We start from the raw sequence: 19,495 nt of genomic DNA on the forward strand, positions 1-19,495 counted from the left end.
CTTTCCTTTTTTTTATCAGCAACTCCAAATCTACCTAGTAATGGATTCTTCTTATTATTAGTAGCAGTAGTAGTAGTAGTAGCACTCAATCAAGTGTATTGTACTGGCCAAAGGCCCTGACAAATGCACCAAAAGGGGAGCATCCATGCATATATACAATAATACAGTAATACAAAGCCTGGAGAGAGAGATAAAAGACATACATCGCTTAAAATTTGCTGCACGTATATATCAAGGTTCAAACATCTTGTTAGGCCCTCTGAAGACTTGTTGGGGATGGACTCAGAGGAGGAAGCAGGATCTTTACAGGCAGAGGCTGGTGTCACGGCTGCTGAACTGGTGCCAGCTGGGAGTGGGGCCAACTCAGAGAATGAAGGGGAAGCAGAGCCAAGTACCAGCGTGCCGGTGATTAAACCAGCAGGGAGCTTGGCCAATTCAGAAGACACAGAGGGAGAAGCAACAAACTTACCTGCACAGTTGTTTAGGCAGCATAGGGCAGAAAAGGAAGCCCGGCGCAGGTCTCTGCGTATTTATACTAGACGCCAGCTCAATAGGGAACACTTGTAGCTGCCAGGGAGGGGTATTTAGAGAGCGGGGAAGCAACAGGAACTTTGCCAGAGATGAACTGAGCATCCTGGCAAAAGCTCTTGATTCTGGTTTCTGACCTTCGTGACCGTGTATCCTAGTTGAACTTTGGACTGGCTTGGAATTCGTGACCTGCTCCTATCCCTGGACTTCTGGACTGTTTCTTGGACTCTCTCTACCTCTCGTAAGCCCTTGGCTTTTGGAACGGAACTGGACTCTGCTTTATGTTTAAACGTCTTGTACTGACATTAAAGAGTTAACTGTGTTATTTCATAGCACAGAGAAAGACAAACTCCACCGTTTGTTTGCTGAGTTTGTGGCTGAATTCTTGGGGTTTGTCTGGGCATGCTGCCCACGTCTGTATCTCTAATTACCTGGTCTACTGGCAGCTTTCCCGGACACATCTGTGGAAAGGGCTGTCTAATATATTTATAGATTAGCTTTCTTCAATCAAGGCAGAGCTAGGGCTGGCAACGTCCGACAGAAAGCTCTGGCGTGGGCTGGTCCATGAAGTCACGAAGAGTCGGAAGCTACTGAACGAATAAAATTTCTGAAGCTGTCATTTGTATATATGGAGAACCTGAGGAAATTTCCTCTTCATCACAGCAGTTAAAGCTGCAGGAGCCCTGCCCTCTTTTAAATCTGGTCACTCTAGTATAGCTTCTACAGCTTTAACTGTTGTGATGAAGAGAGAATTTCACCAGGTTCTCCATATATACAAATGTCACCTGCTGAAAATTCCCTTTTCTATGCAACTGTTAAAGATACAGGAGCCCTGTCCTCCTTTTCATAGGGTCACCCTAGTAATTTAACAGTTGAGGTATAATCCCTAGGGTGGTTATAGCACCAGATAATATCAAGTGATCCCCTTTGCAGTCTACTCCTACTTCCTTCAGGAACTTTTGACGAATTTTTTGTGCTGTTGTCGCGAAGGTTGCAACTTTGAGTGTTTTTGATTTATTATAGTCTACGAACAGGTCACAGATTATATCTCTGGTGAGCCAACCCACTCTTGGTCTCAAAAGGTCTTTTAAAAAACACTCCCTGATCTCATGATAAAACAGGCACTGCAACAAGAGGTGTACTATATCTTCCACCTCTCCTGAACCATAGAATCATACAATAGCAGAGTTGGAAGGGGCCTACAAGGCCATCGAGTCCAACCCCCTGTGCAATGCAGGAATCCACCCTAAAGCATCCCTGACAGATGCTTATCCAGCTGCCTCTTGAAGGCCTCTAGTGAATAACCTACCTAGTCTACTTAGGAGTCTCCTCAGGCCCACCTGTGTAATAGATAGGAGCGCCATGTCATCAGCATACAGCAGCATCTGCACTTTTCTGGAACCGATGGAAGGGGGGAAACAGTCCCTAGCAGTCAAATCAGACACGATGTTGTTCACATAGAAGTTAAACAGAAAGGGGGCTAGTAGGCACCCCTGCCTGACCCCTCTTCTGGTAGTGATTTTGTCGGTGAGCATGCCCGAGGGACCTAGCCGCACTCTTACGTCCATTTTTGAGTGAAGTTTCCTGATCAGGAACAGCAATTGCTTATCTATACAGGTCTGTGAGAGTTTGTCCCAAAGGCGATCTCTATCTATTAGGTCGAATGCAGACGTAAAGTCCACAAAAGCGGCACATAGGCTTCCCTTTAATTGTGCCCGATATTTGTGGACCACATGATTTAAGACAAAACAACGATCTATTGTGCTCCTTCCCTGCCTAAACCCAGCCTGCTCCTCGGCCAGGATATCGTTTTGCTCAGCCCAATTTTGTAACTTATCCAGAAGAAACCTACTGTAAACTTTTGACACTATGCCCAATAGACTGATGGGTCTATATTTATTGGGATCATGCTTTATATGGTTTTCAGCTGTTCCTTCCAGCCTTCTGACATTTGCAATGAGCATAATAGAACGGAAAGAGAGAGAGGCTTTGGAGTCACACCTACTTTTTTAATCTGATTTTTGTCCGTGGCTTCCCCCACCATTTCCTTAGCGAGTGGAGCACTGGGCACTTCCACGTCTGTATGTTGCTGCGCCATTTCAGCTCATGTATCTTTTCACCTGGAGCACTACTACGTTGGCAAAACTTCACACCCTGCCCCCCTAAGTTCTCCTTCCCCCTGCAGTTAATTTTTTATTTAAATTTTTTTCTTTATTTCTGCACAAATACAATAGTACAGCAGCCTGAAACTGCACAATTACGATAAAACAACACACTACACTTTCCCCTAAGATAATATTAAACAAACTCCAAGGAAGGGAGGCCATTTGTAGGAAGGAGGAGGGAGCCCGTGGGCCGAGACTGTTGCTGCCCCTTGGCTTGGGAAAGGTTTGCAGGGGAGGAGGAGCGAAGGTTTGTTTTGCTCGTTTCAAAGGTGGGCAGATAAACAATCATTTTAACGAATTTCTTTTGGAAAGGTGGTCAGGTCCCCTCCTTTGCTCCAAGGTGACCAAAATGCTTACATCTGTGTAATTTTATGGGGTAAAAAGCTAAGGGGCAAATGCGTCTTGAGGCTGCAGCTGTGCCAGAAAGCAAATCATGCCAAGCCAAGCTCTCTGCAATCGGAAACAGGCCGAAGAAGTCCCTGAGAAGAATTGATAGAATTCAGTTCATGGATGGATCCTCTCTTCCTCGTGTCTTCCTCCATTGGGAGGAGAGTCTCCCCCAGAGTCAAGCTGCAGAGAGAGAGAAACCGGGAGATTCTGTTTGGGATGAAGCCAAGAGGATGAAGCCCCAGGATTCCAATCCAGATTGATGCTGGGCGGCAGGAGGGATCTCAGCATCTCTCGCCCAGGTGGAGGAGCAGAGGCAGAAGCCCCAGGGGAAGGGGCTGGCCAGGAATCGCCGGAGGGAGACAGCACTGGGCAGCGATGTGAGCTGTGGCCAAAGTCAGGGTGGGGGAATCTCCTGCACAGGCTATCAGGACACACACACACACACACAGAGCCTTCCGAGGCAAATCACTTTGTCCCCAGAACTAGAAGCGTTTGTGCCTCCCCCACCCCCACCCTGGAGAATCCAGACCTGCTTCAGAGCTAGGAGAGGAGCAGGATTTCACAGTGTCGACATCTGCCCTGTGAGGACGCCCAGAGCTCTGTTTAAGTGTATGCGTTCAAGCGAATCCATCAAAGCCCGGCTGCTCCAGCAATGGCGCCACTTCCTCTTCCTGTTCGGAATGGCGGCCGTTCCTTCGGTAGGGAAGGTCTGGCTGCAGGAGGTTCCCCCTTTCCCAGCGCCAGGAGGAAGGAAGCGACCAAGGAAAGGAAGCGTCCTGCAGCCCAGCGCTTCCTCCCCCTGCAGGGCTCCTTCTTCCCCTGCTCACTCCCTGACCCCTCCCACAAAGGACGCCCCCTCCTCTGCCACTCACCTGCTTGGGGGCTCCTAGATGGCCGGGTTGCTCCCTGCATTGGAGAGAAGGAAACACCAGCGTTAGCCCTCACCCTAAATAACGCATGTCTGATGGACAATTCAGGGAGGGGGGGCACTTTTCCACCTTCAAGGGGGGGGACACCTCCCAGCCTTCCTGAACCTCTGGGAGGAGGCCAGGTTGTGCCACCAGAAATGCCCCCCCCCATGTTGGCATTATGGCACTGGAGGGGTTTCCGTGCTTCTCAGGGCAGAGCCCAGGGGTCTCTTTAGTCAACTGCAGCCCTGCCGTCTCCCGGCCTGGATCCCGGCACGGAATGAGTGGGGCTGGCAGACTGCGAACCAGGGTGGAGGGACGAACGTATGAGGGGGGAAGTCAAGCAGAATGGGCCTGGGAGGGACAACGGGCCTCTCTCTCTCTCTCTCTCTCTCTCTCTCTTTCTCTCTCCTCCCCAGCAGCCTCAGGGGGAGGCATAATTCCTCCTGCCCACTGGGGTGGGATTCCCTCACACTCACCAGAGCTGTCGGAGTTTTGGTCCTTTGCTGGAAAGGAGAGAAAAGAAAAGGAATCAGGGTCTGATGCCACACTGGGTGGAGGGGAAGGGATGGGAGGGGGGCGTGTTGGGCTCCTTCTGTCCTTCGCTCTCAGACACAAACGCACTTTCCAAGTCAGCTTCGCCCAACTGCGCCAGCCACAGAAACATCCCACAAAAAGAGACACGTGGAAAAAATTAAATGTGTACCCAAAACAATTCTATTCCTAAATGAACTTGCAGTTTCCAGGAGGAAGACAGGAGGGGGGACTCATGGGCACAGCCCTGACGCCACCCAACCCGCTGCATTGTTCCTGGCCAGGGGAATCCGGCTCCTGGACCCAAGTTCGGCACTCCTGGCTCATTTAGTCTAGAGTCTGTTCCCAGTGAAGCCTCAGATGCTCCGCTGGGAAGACCACAAGCAGCCCCCTTTCTTACCCCTTTCCCTGCCCTCTGGAACCCTACGTGGCATCCAGGGGCGCACAGGGATCTGCATAACAGCAAATGCCTGTCAAAAAAACATGTCTTCAAACCCGATATCTGCTGTGGAATGAGCTCCCTGAGGAGGTTCGCCTGGAATCTATCTACACCATATTCTTTCAGACTCCAATTCCAACCACCCAGATGGAGAGCGTCTCTGGAGCCTCTAGCGCAGTGGGAGAGGCGGGGCGGGAGGTGAAACAAACCCTGGGCAGCTGTAACGTGGAGCTTCTCAGTCGGGAGTGTGATCCAGCCGTGGTTTCCATAAGGGCAGACATATTAAAAAAAACACTGCCGTTCAAATGTGTGACCCCAGCTAAGAGCTGGTTTGAGACCCATCAGCCATATAGAAGAGCACAAGCAGGGACGGAGCGGACAGACAGGAACTAAGAGGCCTGAGGCAGCCCAGTCTCTAAATTTCAAGGGGGGGACAGCAAAGCAGGCGGAGGGTGACTGCGGGTGCAAAATTCACGTCCATATTTGAACCAAGCAGCCAAAGCTGAAGGTTGCCAATAGATCAGCCCTCCTCGGTTGAGGTCTGCCTTCCTTCTTTCCTTCCTTCCTGCCCTCTCCTCTCCCAACCACTGCTTCCTAGAGCTTTGATTGTTTTGAGGCTCCCTGAAAATATCTGCAGTGAAGGAGGGGGCCCTGCCTGGTGCCAACATGGTCACCTTCTCAGCGCCAGGTCAAGACGTTTCTATTCTCTCAGCCGTTTAACAGCAGATGCTGAGTTTTAATTGACCCCAGATTTGTCTTTAGGGCAAAGAGGAAGGGGATTACTCACTTGATGCTGCTCTGTAGCAATCTTGACATTTCTCTGCAAAGAAAGAATTGGAGTCAGAACTCAACATGAGTCCCAGAGATCATCCAGTCTCACCCTCTGCCCTGACGAAGGGCCCCCGGCAGACGTTTCTCCCTCCCCTTCCTCACAGCCTCCAAGGTGGGGGGTCTCACAGGCGCTCCAAGAAATGGCCATTAGTACAAAAGCTTTCCACGCGTCGAGCAGACACCGGGTTTGCTCCAAAGTCACTGCTGATGCCTCCGGTCCTTCCCTCTGGAACCGCCCCGGAGGAGAGCTCAGGGCAGCACCTGAAGAAGCCGGGTGGGGCGGTGGGGGTGTTTCGACTCCTATTCTAAGCTTTCTGTGCTGCTTTTCAACCCACTTTGAAAGGGAGAGAACTAGGAGACCTCTCAACGCCTGTGGGGTGGAGCAGGCAGGCCCGGTGCTGCCATAGAGGCAACTCAGGCAGCCGCCTAGAGCGCCAAGCAAATGAGGGCGCCGAGCAGCATATCCGGAAGCTGCTCTCCTAGAGCGGCTTCTGGGTGTGCTGTTCCAAAGCTGTTGCCCCAGCCTCCGCCCAACCACAGCGTCCTGGCTCCTTCGAAGCCAGGATGCTGGGCTTGGAGGCAGAGGCTTCAGTATGGCGCGCCAGGAAGCCACTTCCAGGCGTGCCGCTTGCAAGCCTCTGCCCCGCCCCCCAACCCCAGCATCCTGGCTTCAAAGCTGGGAGCGGGAGGGAGCGGGTGGTCAGTGGGCGAGCAAGGGGGCAGCCGTAGCGGTGAGTGAGCGATGGGGGGAGCCAGAGCGTGTGAGCAAGGGGGGAGCCGGAACGGCAAGCGGGTGGGGGTGGCGGGCGAGCGGGTGGGGGGAGCAGTGAGTGAGCAAGCGAGCGGGTGGGCAGACGAGTGAGGGGGCTGTGAGTGAGCGAGCAGGGGGCGGCGGCTTAAGAACGCGCCTGCCTAGGGCGCTGTATAGTGTGGCGCCAGCCCTGGGAGCAGGGCTGGCCAAACCGTGAAGCGGGAGGAAGCGGGGGCAGCAGGGGGCAGAGGAGGAGGGGAGCGGCGCCCTGCCCCCCACTCCCAAGGCTCAGCCGCCGCTTGGTCCAGCTGGCCACCTTCTTGGCCGGCCAGGCAGCCGGTCGGCAGGATCCAGAAGCAGCCGTCACTCCCTCGCCCCCACCCAACGGCACCCCTGGCCTCCCCTGCCCTGCTGGCCAGCTGCCTGACTTGCCCTAGCACAGGCCCAGACATGGCCTGGAAGTCAGGATCACAAGAAGTCCTGGGATCTCTGGCGATACTTTGCCAGGCATGCAGACACTGCATGGCTCCCGAAGGCAGAAAGACATTGCAGGCAGTGTGTGGGCCCCTGCGAGGGGAAGGAAGCCGGGGTGGCGGGGAGGGAAGGTAAGGCGGGGGGTGAGAAAGAGGGTGCTTCTTGGGGGGGCCTTGTGGAGGGGGAGGAGGCAGTGGGGGGTGTCCTGCTTCAGGCAGCAACGTGTCCTGGGCCAGGCCTGGTGTGGAGGGAGAACCCTCCAAACCTCAGATGGAGTTGAGACGCAACTGGGTCTCATGCGCAACTCTTCAGTTGCACATCATGAGGGCTGAATGGAAGGTGGAGGGAGAGGGCAGGACCCAGAAGCCCAGCCCTGCCTCAAGGACTGTATTGAACCTCCCCCCCCCTCACAAAAGACAGATAAACTGAGCAGAAACGTTTATACTTACTGTAGAAATAGATCCCAACGATCCCAGCTACCAGCAGGGCAAAGGCGGCCCCCACGACACACCCGATAATGAGCCCCAAGTTGGATGCTAGAGGTGAATGGAGAGAAAGAGCAAAGCGATTGGAGGGAAACCCAATTGATGTTCAATTCCTTTTATTACAGTCAACAGACCAATAAAACATATAAAAACACATAATAAATATTTAAAATACATGAAATTAAAACAGAGTATGATTGCATGAGCCTCCTTAAAGTTCTGTGCTAGAAGCAAAGGAAAGTCCTGCCACCATAACTGATCTGGTAAGGATGGCGTGATTAAGAAATTTAGCAACTTGTTCAAGTGGCACGCTTCTCTTGGGCCTGTAAAAGGACCGAGATAAGGGTCACGGACGATCGTCCAGGTAATCGTTGCGTGAAAGGATGGATAAGGGCTTTTCTGGCCTCCTGATAGAAGCGGCAGTTGAACAATACGTGGGAGATAGATTCCACCTCCTCGTTGTTACAGGGGCAGCATCTATCTGACAGTGGGACTTTCCCAAATCTGCCCTCCATTACCCTAGGAGGCATAGCATTAAGCCTTGCTAGGGAAAATGCCCTCCTATATTTGGCTATAGATAACCAGCTTAAATACAGAGGTACACTATTTTGGTTGTGATCCCGTAGCCCCAAGGCATACGGGGAACATAGACCCCGTGCAGCTTGTTGTGGTTCCTGAGTATCAATATCCAGGAGTCTCTGCTTAATGATCCTTTTGGTGCTACCCAGGTCCAGGGATAACAGGTGGTCTTGGGAGAGCCCTATGGTGGTAAGCTTTAGCTGAACTGCTTTCACCCATGGAGTTGAATGGAGAGAAAGAGCAAAGCGATGGAAGGGAAACCCCAAAACACCCTTCTGCTGTGATGGGGGAGCTCCCAGATAGCCCATGAGCACTGGGGGGGGGGGGTCAACAGAGGGAGAAGATGCTGCAGTAGCCAGAAGGGGAGAGGTCCAAGGAACAGCCCACCCCCAACCCATCATCCCCTGGGAAAGTCTGCAAAACTCCTTCCAGGGCTGGAGTGGGAGGTGGGGGAGGGTCTCTTCCCAAAGGGAGGAGCCATAACAAGGCTTGACTCCTCCCATTTTGCTGACATGTTTGCCTCCAATAATATAAATACTGTCAGAAATCTCGTGATTTCAGAGCCACTCAGTCTTGCAGAGAGAGACAGAGACCGGGAGCTCTTGCCTAGGACGCAATGTCAGTTTATGTCCTCCAAGGCAGCAGGTTCCGGCCAGAAAGGACAACAAGGGTGTCGAAATCTACAACATCCTAAAAACTTCGTTTGTATCCAAGAACACACACGGGAACCAACAGGGTCGCACTCCCCCTGCCTCTCTCCCAGCAGAGGTCATCCCACAGGGCGACCGAAGAAGTTTCCGTTCCAAAACCAGGCCTGAAACCCGATTGAACAGGATCTAGATAATCCGTTTCATTCAAGAGTGCCTGGAGTTGTATTGGATACAATACTTTGTTTGTATCCAAGAAAAGGAAGGGGTGTTCTTATGTAGGCTGTGATTCTGCTGGGGGTGGTGTTACGCCTCCTTCTCCAATGGGGAAAATGCACCTCCCAGAGTCCTCCCCTCTGACTAATCACCACCATCATAATGAAGACCCTCCACCCCAGTCCCAGTCTCTCACCACCGGTCTCCTCCCAGGCAATGTCCAGGGGCTCCAGCAGGCTGTCATGCTCCACGTGGCACCGGTAGCGGTCCCGATCCTTGGGGTCGACCTTGATGCTGAGCCAGGCATGGTAGGTCCCGTCCGAATTGGGGGCGACGTCCCTGCGGAAGGTCGCATGGTCCATGACCTCCCCGTCCCTCCTCCAGGTGGTCTCGATGGCCTTGGGGTAGAAGCCGTGGGCCTGGCAGACGAGGGTCTCCAAGCCATCGTGGTCCGCCTGGCTCGTCACCTTCACCACGGGGCGCTCTGCAAGACAGGCAGCTTCGGAGTTAACCCAGAGCCTCTCCAGCGCCTGGCAGGATGGATGCTTTGCTCTTTAGAGCAGGAAAACAACCCTTGGGGGCATCTGGTCCTACTGCAAAGACTGAACACCCTGCAGGACCCCCAAGAGAGATTTTGAAAGACCTCAAAGCAAGGGGATTCCTCAGGCTTCGTATGATTCTTAGTTGTTCACGACTGTCTCTAGGAAGGAATCTGAAATGGTTATAAAGTGAACAAAATTCAACCTGTCCTTGATTCTTCCCTTCCAGGGAGAGACGCTGCCCTCGCCTCTCCTGGCCACGTGGTCGCTTCCTTCCTTCCTTAACCACGTCATGCCTGTTTCTAAAGCCCCTGCAATGGTGGCTGAGTCAAGGGGGAGGGAAAAGGGGGAGTTGAGTTTGAGGGAAAAAAGAGGAGGAGGAAGAAGTAGAAAGGGAGGGAAGGAGGAGAGAAGGGAAGGAAGGACGGAGGAACCAGCAGTGTGGTGAAGGCAGGAGGCCGCCTGCCGTGGTAGGAAGAGGGCACCACCTCCACACCCAGGGAGACCAGCAATCCGGAGACCAAAGAATAGTCATAAAGCACTGCTTCTGGACCAACAGCAAAACTAGCGCCGCTCTTCACAGGGAACTGTGGGCTGAAAGGGGGAGTTGAAAATACTTGATTCATATTGGCGTTCATTCTTTTTTTCTATTATTCACTAAATCTTCTTACGTGAAGTAAATTCTCTTAAATATCGATTTTGTTTGTCTCTGGAGGGATTGCCATCGGCCCCTCCTCATCCTAGTTGTAGAAACCCAAAAAATCCCATTCCCATTTCATGTTTTATGCGGCTTCCTCTTCATTTCTGGGAACCGAGCAAAAGACTCCGGAAAGGGCCAGGATCCCTGACAGTCCTCCGAGCGGCTCTGAACTTTGCCCTTGAGGGAGGAAAGGCCATCGCTCTCCTCTCCACTGCAGATCTGCCAGGAGGGGAAGACGAGATCAGGGCGGCCAACAGGCCCAGCCAGGACTTCAAGGGGACGTAAAGCCCACAAGAGAAGTTATGGTGTCAGTGTTTGTATATTTTCCCACTGAATAAATTTACAAAAGGTGGTATTCTCAGATGGGGCAGTCCACACATGCTCAGGGGCAATGTATTCTTACAATGACAATGTTCTATCAGAAAATAAAAACACTCTGCATGTGCTCAGACACATTCAGCCCAAAAGGTCTGAATCCTGGAAAAGAAAACAGGGGAACTTTGGGCGTCCTCAAGGGTAAAAACCTTGCAGAAAAATGTGTGTTTGAAGGAATCCTGGATGCTCTCCACTCCTCCATTTTGTTTATTTACAATATTTACGTACCGCTCCCTATTCAAAATTTTGGAGCCGTGTACAAGATAAGATAAAGTAAAACACAGAATAAAACACCTTAAAATGGGTTTTTAAAGAAGCAAAGGGCAAAGTGAACCGTGGCTGGTCATCAAGGGAAGCCTTCCTGGAAGGACGACGTTTTCAGGAGGCGCCGAAAGGAATACAAAGTTGGCGCCTGCCTGACCTCCAGAGGCAGGGAGTTCCATAGGAGGGGAGGCCACCATTCTGCAATAATCCTCTCTGTTCCCTGCAGATGAGCAAGTGCTGGGATGGGCCACAGGTGGACATGGGACTCCTCTGGAGAGCAGGGACGGATCCTGCCCCCAAGGGAGTGATTTGAGGGGGGGAGAGGAGGGGAGACCTCAGCCTGTCACTCGCAGGAGGGGGGAGGAGGAGAGGAGGGAGGGAGGGTCTCCTTTGGGGCAGGAAGAAAAGGGCAGGGGCAGCTCTCCATGGGCGGGAGAGGGGTTTCTGGCAACAGGGGGGAGGACCCACATGCACAGCCCCCTCCCCACACGCAGTCTGGACTGGACTGTCCCAGCCCAAGCCTGATCAGGGGATCTGGTTGGATCGTGTGTTTCAGGCTGGATCTGCCGAAGTGGAGGAAGGAGGTGGGGCTGTACCACTTCAGGCCACAGGTGGAGGGGAGGCCATATATTGGAAGGCGCCTCCGTAGTGAAAATAAACACATTCATTGCAACTAAAAGACATAGAGGGAAAAGGGAAGAAAATCCAGCCCCCCCCCATTTCTGTGTACATTGTGCTAGTTTTCTACTTGCAGGGATTTTCATTTTAAAAATCTGGAGGGTACTGAAAACCCCTCCCCCCTACAGGGGTCTGAAGGGGGGCAGCCCCAGATGTGCCCCCTTTGTAGTGCGTGGATGGCATCTCAGGCTGGGATGAAGAAGGGATGGGAAAAAAAACCCTGGCAGCCCCTCCTTCCTCCCCACAGACCCCTTATTCACACACACACACCCAATGCACACACCTGTCCTCAGCAGAGTCTCCTTGCCGTAGTCCAGGTATCTCCGCAGCCACTCAATGCAGGACTCCTCCAGGTAGGCCTTCAGACGCTGGGCAATGGCAGGTTCAGCCTCCCACTTCCTCTTGGTGTTTTGTGCAGGGACATCGGCGGCTGTCCAGGTGAGGGTCTCCTTGTCGAAGGCGATGAAATCCCTCCCGTCGTAGCCATACTGGTCATAACCTCCTTTGCTCCCGTCTCCCCTCAGCTCACAGCCGTACATGTTCTGCCAGGTATGAAACCCTGGAAGAGACGCACAGAGGAGGGAAGGAGGTGAAGAGATGAGGTGGGGGAAACCAGGGCGGGGGCAGCCATTTCACACCCACCCACCCCACCCACGGGCATCAAGCCCCACAAAAGAGGCTCCGACAAGATTTCTTTCTCTCCGGCTCCTGCCCCAGAATAGCTGAATTATCTTATCAGCTGCTGAGCCCTAAACTTGGGGTCACCACCTTGCCTTAAAGCCAGAGAGGCTCAATCCTTCCACTTTCTCTCTCCGTGTCCTTTTCTCTCTCACCCACCTTGACGTGACTGACATCCCCCCCCAGCCCCCCTTGCCTGGGGTGCTCCTGTCAATCAAAAACAGCCCCTCTCCCACCCCCTCAGAAGGCAAAGGAGGGCCCCCACCCCACACATTCCCCCACCCTCCTGGGTCAAAGCCTCTGTGACTCTGGTCTTTGCACACCTCAGAGGGTGGGGTGGGGACCCCCGGGATCCTCCCCCCTCCCCCTCGAAAGAGAAACATAACTGTTTTTATGGTGGGGGGGAATCTTGTTATTGCAAAGTTGATGTTTCCCCTCCCTGCGAGATCTCGGTATCGAGGTGGTCGGCGCGGCAGGAGGGGTGGAGTGACTCCTGGCCGATTCCCGCGGCCGAGGTGACGCTACGGTGGATTTCTCCGCGTCCCTCTTTTTCTTCTTCTTCTTCTCCAGTTCAGAAGAAGGTATCAGAGTTCTGGCTTTCTTAGAAACTTTTTTAGCCATTGAACTCGATAAAGACCGACCAGGCGTGAGGGGTATCTCAGCCCTATTTGCTCTGGCCTGCACTCCAGTGCTGTGGTCTGGCGGTTTTTCTGTAACAGTCTTAGTAACTGCCGTTTTGTGGGCAACGGACTTATGAACCGCCGTCTTTTCCATTGTTGGGGCCTCCGTGGCCTTGAGAGCCTTCTCCCACAGTATCGAACGGAGTCGGTCTGCTCGGTTCTTTCTGGTCTGTTTGGTAAAAGACATACAGTGGTGGCAGGTCTCTACCACATGTCCTTCACCCAAACAAACAATGCACAGGGAGTGCCCGTCAGACGGAGGAAGTTTCGCTCCACACTTGACGCACTTTCTAAATGGTGCTTTGAGTGCCATAAAGGCCTCACGCGACAAAAGTCGCTGAGGAAGAAATCTAACTAGAAATATATATATATATATATATATATATATATATATATATTTATAGAATAAAGACGAAAAAGGATGTTGAAGTGAGAAGCGAGCGAAAAGAGGAAAGAATGAAGAAAAAAGGTATTTTGAATAGAGAAAAACGCTAAGCAGGTTGGTTCTATGGTCTATGCACAATGGCGGACGACGAAGAACTGAGGTAAGGGCGGGAACCCCGTGGACATGCGCGGTAGCGTGGGGGAGGGGTTCCCGCCAAAAACGTTCCACTCATCTATAGAAGGTTCCGGTCTGGTCTCTGCGCAGGCGCAAAGCCCATATGTGTGATGCATAGAGACCACGAAGAAGAACCAGTACCTCACGTGATTTGGAAGCTATACTTCTATTAATGCAGCCCAAAATAGCATTGGCTTTCCTTGCAGCCACATCGCACTGTCGGCTCATATTCAGCTTGTGATCTACAACAATTCCAAGATCCTTCTCGTTTGTAGTATTGCTGAGCCAAGTATCCCCCATCTTGCAACTGTGCCTTTGGTTTCTATTCCCTAAATGCAGAACTTGGCATTTATCCCTATTAAATTTCATTCTGTTGTTTTCAGCCCAGCACTCCAGCCTATCAAGATCACTTTGAAGTTTGTTTCTGTCTTCCAGGGTATTAGCTATCCCACCCAGTAATTACAAGAAAATTACTTGTAATTTTCTACCTCTGCTTTAATAAAAAGCAGCCTGTAGCTATATATTCATGCAGCCTGATCTAATGCACGCCTACTCAGAAGAGATTCCCTTATGTTTCATGGAATTTACTCCCCAGTAAGTATGCTCAGGAAGCAGCCTTAGTTTGTTTCCCTTTGTCGCTAGGATTCCTTTATTACCGAGGTAGCCTTGGAGGAGAAGAATATGCAGGTTCTCTGGCTTTAGGGTTCCCTAGCTGTAAAAAGGGGGCAAGAGGCGGAATAGGACAGCTATACTTCAAGGGGGCCCACTATTATCATTTGCCATTAGCTTCAAACTTTTTGCCATTATATGAAAAAAATGAAAACGTTACTTGGCTTATTGTTAATAATTGTCAAATACAGAATAGTTGGGCTGCTGCTGCTATTCTTGGCTAACCCATTTGACTGAATACATGAGGTATGTATTTCAATTAAGGATATAGGAAGAGCTGTGCTGACTCAGACCAAAGGCTGAACTAGTGCAGGAGGACCCTCCCAGTCCATGTTCCCCAGCAACTGGGGTAACGCCTCTGATACTGGAATTGAGCTGTTGGGGCTAAATATTAGGATGGAACTAGAAAATTATGTTGAGAAAAGCCTAGGAGTATCATGCGTAGGGTGACCATCTGGAATGGAAGACAGGGCTCTTTTGTCTTTAACAGTTGTCTAGAAAAGGGGATTCCATGAGGTGTCATTGGTACGCATGCAGCACCTGGTGGAATTCCATCTTTGTCACAACAGTTAAAGCTGAAGGAGCTATACTAGTGTGACCACATACAAAAGAGGGCAGGACTCCTGCAGCTTTAACTGTTGTGATGAGGAGGGAATTTCACCAGGTGCTGCATGCATACAAACGGGTTGTGCTTTTATATTGTATCTTATATCATGCATTGAAGGATGACACGGCAGGCCTGGAAATTCCTCATGACTGCAAACTGTCTTTGGGATTAAGGGTTGGCCGTCACAGCCTCGTTATCTCAGTAATTGCCTATTGTCTCGGAAGCAGTGCGTCCTGTTTAACTTCCATCTTAAACCGGGAACAAACATGATGAGAAAGCTACCTTTGCACACAAAGGTGATAAGGAAAGTTGATTCAGCACGCAAACAGGACAATGGAGGTTCACTGAGCAAGAAGAGGAGGGGGAGTAGAAATAGCTATATAAACTCTCTGTATGTCATAATAAACTGTGATTCTCATCATCACCTCTGCCTTTCACTTCGGTGTGCGAGATTCCTTCAATGCATTTATACTGTTTGTTTTATATTTTGAATGTTTTCAATTTTTGTGAACCACCCAGAGAGCTTCAGCTATTGGCTAGTATAAAAATGCAATAAATAAATGACACCTGCTGAAATATCCTGTTATTAGGCGTTTCTCTGCTGAGAAGACATTCGCTCTTCCCTCCCAACAGCCCTCTCCAGCCCCTGGGAGAGAGGAGTATTGGTAGGAAGGGAAAGCAGTGCCCCAAGTCCCATCATCCACTCACCACCACTCTGGTTGTAGTAATTCTGCAGGTTCACCAGGCTCTGTTTGAAGACCAACTCACTGATCCGCCTATTCGGGTTTCTCCAGTGCTCGGCATGATCCCTCTCAACCTTCCTCATCCAGGGCACTGCAGGCACCTTCCTCCTGGTGTTGCTGTCATAGTGGTCCATGGGCTGGCCATCCACGTATCCCACAGCCACGAACCTGGGCAGTCCCTGGCCGGCCTCTGATACCCCAGTGTAGAAGTACTGTAGGGAGTGGGAGGAGGAGCCTGGAAAAAAGAAAGGGGCAGAATTAGCGGAGGGCCAGAACTGAGGATTCCCCTCAGCCTCCATCCATCCGGGCTTCTTCCAGCAGCTCCTTTGACCCTATTCAGAAGACACACGAAGCCATGGTGGTTTAGCCTTTTGAGCTAAGCATTATAGCTTAGCGTGTTGTGTGACCTTTTCCTAACCGTGGTGGTTACATAACCATGGTTTAAACACGCTCACTGAACATTTGCTGCAAAAGACTTAGCGGCCTAAACCCGTCTTAGTGGGTCTTCTGAACAGGCCCTGTCTGGGAAGGATGTCTGTCTAAGCCCAGGAGATATTCCAGGCAAGGCAGGAGATGGGGAGCAGGAAGGGGGAGGCATTGGGGAGGGGAAAGTGGCAATGGAGTTGAGAGAGAGAAACAGGAGAGGGGAGCCAAGATCAGAGCAACTCCCTGTTGACAACTATCAAGGCTCTGCTCCCAACAGGGAAAAGCAGAAGTCAGATCAACCTGAACCTAACGGGCTCAAGTTAAAGGAAGCCAGATTCCAGCTGGACATCAGGAAAAACTTCCTGACTGTTAGAGCATTACGACAATGGAATCAGTTACCTAGGGAGGTTGTGGGCTCTCCCACCCTAGAGGCCTTCAAGAGGCAGCTGGACAACCCTCTGTCAGGGATGCTTTAGGGTGGATTCCTGCATTGAGCAGGGAGTTGGACTCCATGGCCTTGCAGGCCCCTTCCAACTCTGCTATTCTATGATTCTAAGTATAACCCCAAACACACACACACATACACACCACTCACCTGTACTGCTCCTGCCTTGGCTCTGCTGCTGATGGGTGGGCAGGTAAGTGGGCACAGCCTGCCCGCACATCAAGCTCCCAGCCCTAGCGCTGATCTAGCCTTCTGCTGGGTCAGCATGATACGACTGGCCCAGCAGAAGGCTAAAGACTAGGCCGAGATTGGCCAGGGGGATCCTGGGAGGTGCGTACGACAGTACGACAGTGGAACCAGTTACCTAGGGAGGTTGTGGTCTGAAGGCTGAAATCAGCGCTGGGGGCAGGGGCTGGAAGACGCGTTCCCAGAAGTCTGGGAAGGCGTCTCCCAGGTCCTCCCCCCAGGGTCAATTTCCCCCCTGCACTAGCGGGACTGGGGCAAGTGGGCCTGGGCCTTAATTCACTGGGGGAAAGGGCTGGAAGACACAGTCCACAAGGGAGGTTATCCTATCAAAAAATGAGATCAAATTAGTCTGACAGGATTTGTTCCTGACAAATCCATGTTGGCTTCTAGTAATCACTGCATTGATTTCAAGGTGTTTACAGATTGACTTCTTTATAATCTGCTCCAAATTTTTCCCAGGGATGGATGTCAGACTGACTGGTCTGTAGTTCCCAGGTTCCTCCTTTTTGCCCTTTTTGAAGATAGGGACAACGTTAGCCCTCCTCCAGTCATCCAGCACCTCACCCGTCTTCGATTTTGCAAAGATAATTGACAGCGGTTCTGAGAGTTCTTCCACTAGCTCCTTCATTACTCTTGGATGCAGTTCATCAGGCCCTGGAGATTTGAACTCATTCAAGGAAATTAGGTGTTCTTTGACCATTTGTTTATCAATCTCAAACTGCAATCCTGCCCCCTCAACTTCTGCTTCACTTTTTCCAGGGGGGTCATAGACCCGGTTTTGGGAGAAGACTGAGCCAAAGTAGGAACTGAACACTTTAGCCTTTTCTTTGTCATCTGTTATCAATTTGCCATCCTCATTAAACAGTTGAACCCCCATTTCTTTCCTCTGTCTTTTACTACTCACATATCTGAAGAAAGCCTTTTTATTGCTTTTAGCATCCCTCGCTAATGTCAGCTCATTCACAGCTTTAGCCTTCTTGATGCCATTTCAGCACTTCTGTGCCTCCTGTCTGTACTCTTCTTTTGTAGCCTGGCCTTCCTTCCGCTTCCTATATGTATCCCTTTTTGTTTTCAGGTCATCTCTAAGCTTTTTGTGGAGCCACATTGGTTTCTTCTGTTGCCCTCTATCTTTTTTCCTTGTTGGAATTGTTTGTAACTGTGCCTTTAAAATTTCCTTTTTTAAATACTCCCACCCATCTTGCACTCCTTTTCTCATTAGGCTCATTTGCCATGGGACCTTACTTATCATAGTTCTGAGTTTATTAAAATCAGCTTCCCTAAAATCCAGAATACGTGTATGGCTACACTCAGCTTTTGCTTCCTTTATAATCAAGAATTCAAGTATGATGTGGTCACTTTCCCCCAGAGTTCCCGCAAGTGCTGTTTTATCCACCAAGTCATCCCTATTGATGAATATCAAGTCAAGGATTGCCGATCCTCTAGTTCCTTCCTCCACTTTCTATAAGAGAAAGTTATCACCCATACATGTCAGGAATTTCTTAGAGGGGCCACTTTTGGCAGTATTTGTCTCCCAACAGATATCAGGGTAACTGAAGTCCCCCGTCACTATTACATCAGACTTCCTTGAAACACTGGCAATTTGTTTCTCAAAAGTTTAGTCCTCGTCTTCTCCTTGATTGGGTGATCAGTAGTAGACTCCAATTATAATTTTCTTTTTAGTCCTCACCACATTTCTTTTAACCCAGATGCTCTTGATGGGGCTCCCAGTCTGATCCACCTGTATTTCTGTGCAGGGATAGGTATTTTTAACATATAGTGCAACTCCGCCTCCCTTTCTATTTCTTCTGTTCTTTTTGAAGAAGTTATATCCTTCAATTGCTATATTCCAGTCATGGGAGTCATCCCACCAAGTTTCAGTTATACCTATCAAGTCGTATTTGCCTTCATGTAATAAGAGTTCAAGTTCATTCTGTTTGTTTCCCATGCTCTGGGCATTAGTATATAGACATCGAAGACCATGTGTTTTATAGTCTGGCTTTGTTCCTACCTTGTTGCAGACACTATTTTGGGGCACTATTGGAGCTATTTTGGGGCACTCTGTACTGTGGTGCATTGGCCTTCATCCATTATTGCCTCGAAGTTTACGTCTCCTTTCACCGTATGATTCAGTTTAAAGCCCTCCTGATCAAGTTCTTCACATTGCGGCTGAACACATCCTTGTGAGTATCCTATTAAGTTACAGTGTGTCACTTGACTCCCTGGCCCCGTCCTGCTGGAGTTCTTCCTCCAGAGCAGGAACTCTGAAGCACTGGAGGTTTGCAGGATTGGGACAAAATGGAAGCAACTGATCCACCATCAACCCCCAGCCAACAACTGCTTTAAGGACATAAAGGAGATAATCCCCAATGCCAAAGGAGGTTGCCTAGAAAACCTTGGGGGTTTGCAGGATCAGGGCCAAACTCCACACACAGCATCGCCTAGTTCTGAGGCATCTGATCCACCGTAACAACCCTGCACATTTATTCCAGAGGAGCAAAAATCCCAAGTGCCCAAAAAAGGGGGAGATGCCTGTAACATTTGCAGGGGGGAGGGGGGTTTGCAGGATTGAGACCAAAACCCATAGCCTCCCTCCTTTAAAGGGCTCGCTTGGTTTCTTTAATGCGTTCCTAATTAGTAAGCCAGCAAAGAGCAGAGTGGCCGCTGTTTTGCCTGGTTTTGCCACACAGCTCTGTAGCCAGCCAAAATAACCCATAGTGACAGCTACACGACACAATAATGCATGATGGGTTAAAAAACACTTGCCAGAGGCGGCCGCTGGTGGAACGACGCCTTCATGGAGGGCCACAGCTTAGTGGCAGAGCATTTAGTACGCATGCGGAAGACTGGATTCCCGGCTTCTCCAGGGAGGGTGAGGGAAGAATCCTGCCTGGAACCCTGGGAAGCTGCTACCAGTCAGTGTCGACAATACTGAGCTAAAC

General features: G+C 50.7%; 1 protein-coding gene and 1 long non-coding RNA gene across 2 annotated transcripts; both read right to left on the reverse strand.

Annotated features, from left to right (window-relative positions):
• Positions 1-3,066: 3,066 nt before the first annotated feature.
• Positions 3,067-4,497, reverse strand: LOC134396494 (uncharacterized). Its single transcript, XR_010025268.1, has 3 exons — positions 4,471-4,497; positions 3,956-3,989; positions 3,067-3,263 (listed from the first exon to the last, which is right to left on the reverse strand). It is a non-coding gene; the product is annotated as an uncharacterized LOC134396494 (long non-coding RNA).
• Positions 4,498-5,743: 1,246 nt separating this feature from the next.
• On the reverse strand, positions 5,744-16,530 carry LOC134395740 (zinc-alpha-2-glycoprotein-like). The gene is made up of 6 exons (XM_063121902.1): positions 16,461-16,530; positions 15,405-15,674; positions 11,787-12,062; positions 9,144-9,431; positions 7,470-7,556; positions 5,744-5,784 (listed from the first exon to the last, which is right to left on the reverse strand). Exons 1-6 carry the CDS (start codon positions 16,528-16,530, stop codon positions 5,744-5,746), a joined length of 1,032 nt encoding a protein of 343 aa, XP_062977972.1.
• Positions 16,531-19,495: the final 2,965 nt, after the last annotated feature.

Source organism: Elgaria multicarinata, chromosome 3, assembly GCF_023053635.1.
Source record: "Elgaria multicarinata webbii isolate HBS135686 ecotype San Diego chromosome 3, rElgMul1.1.pri, whole genome shotgun sequence".
NCBI lineage: Eukaryota > Metazoa > Chordata > Lepidosauria > Squamata > Anguidae > Elgaria > Elgaria multicarinata.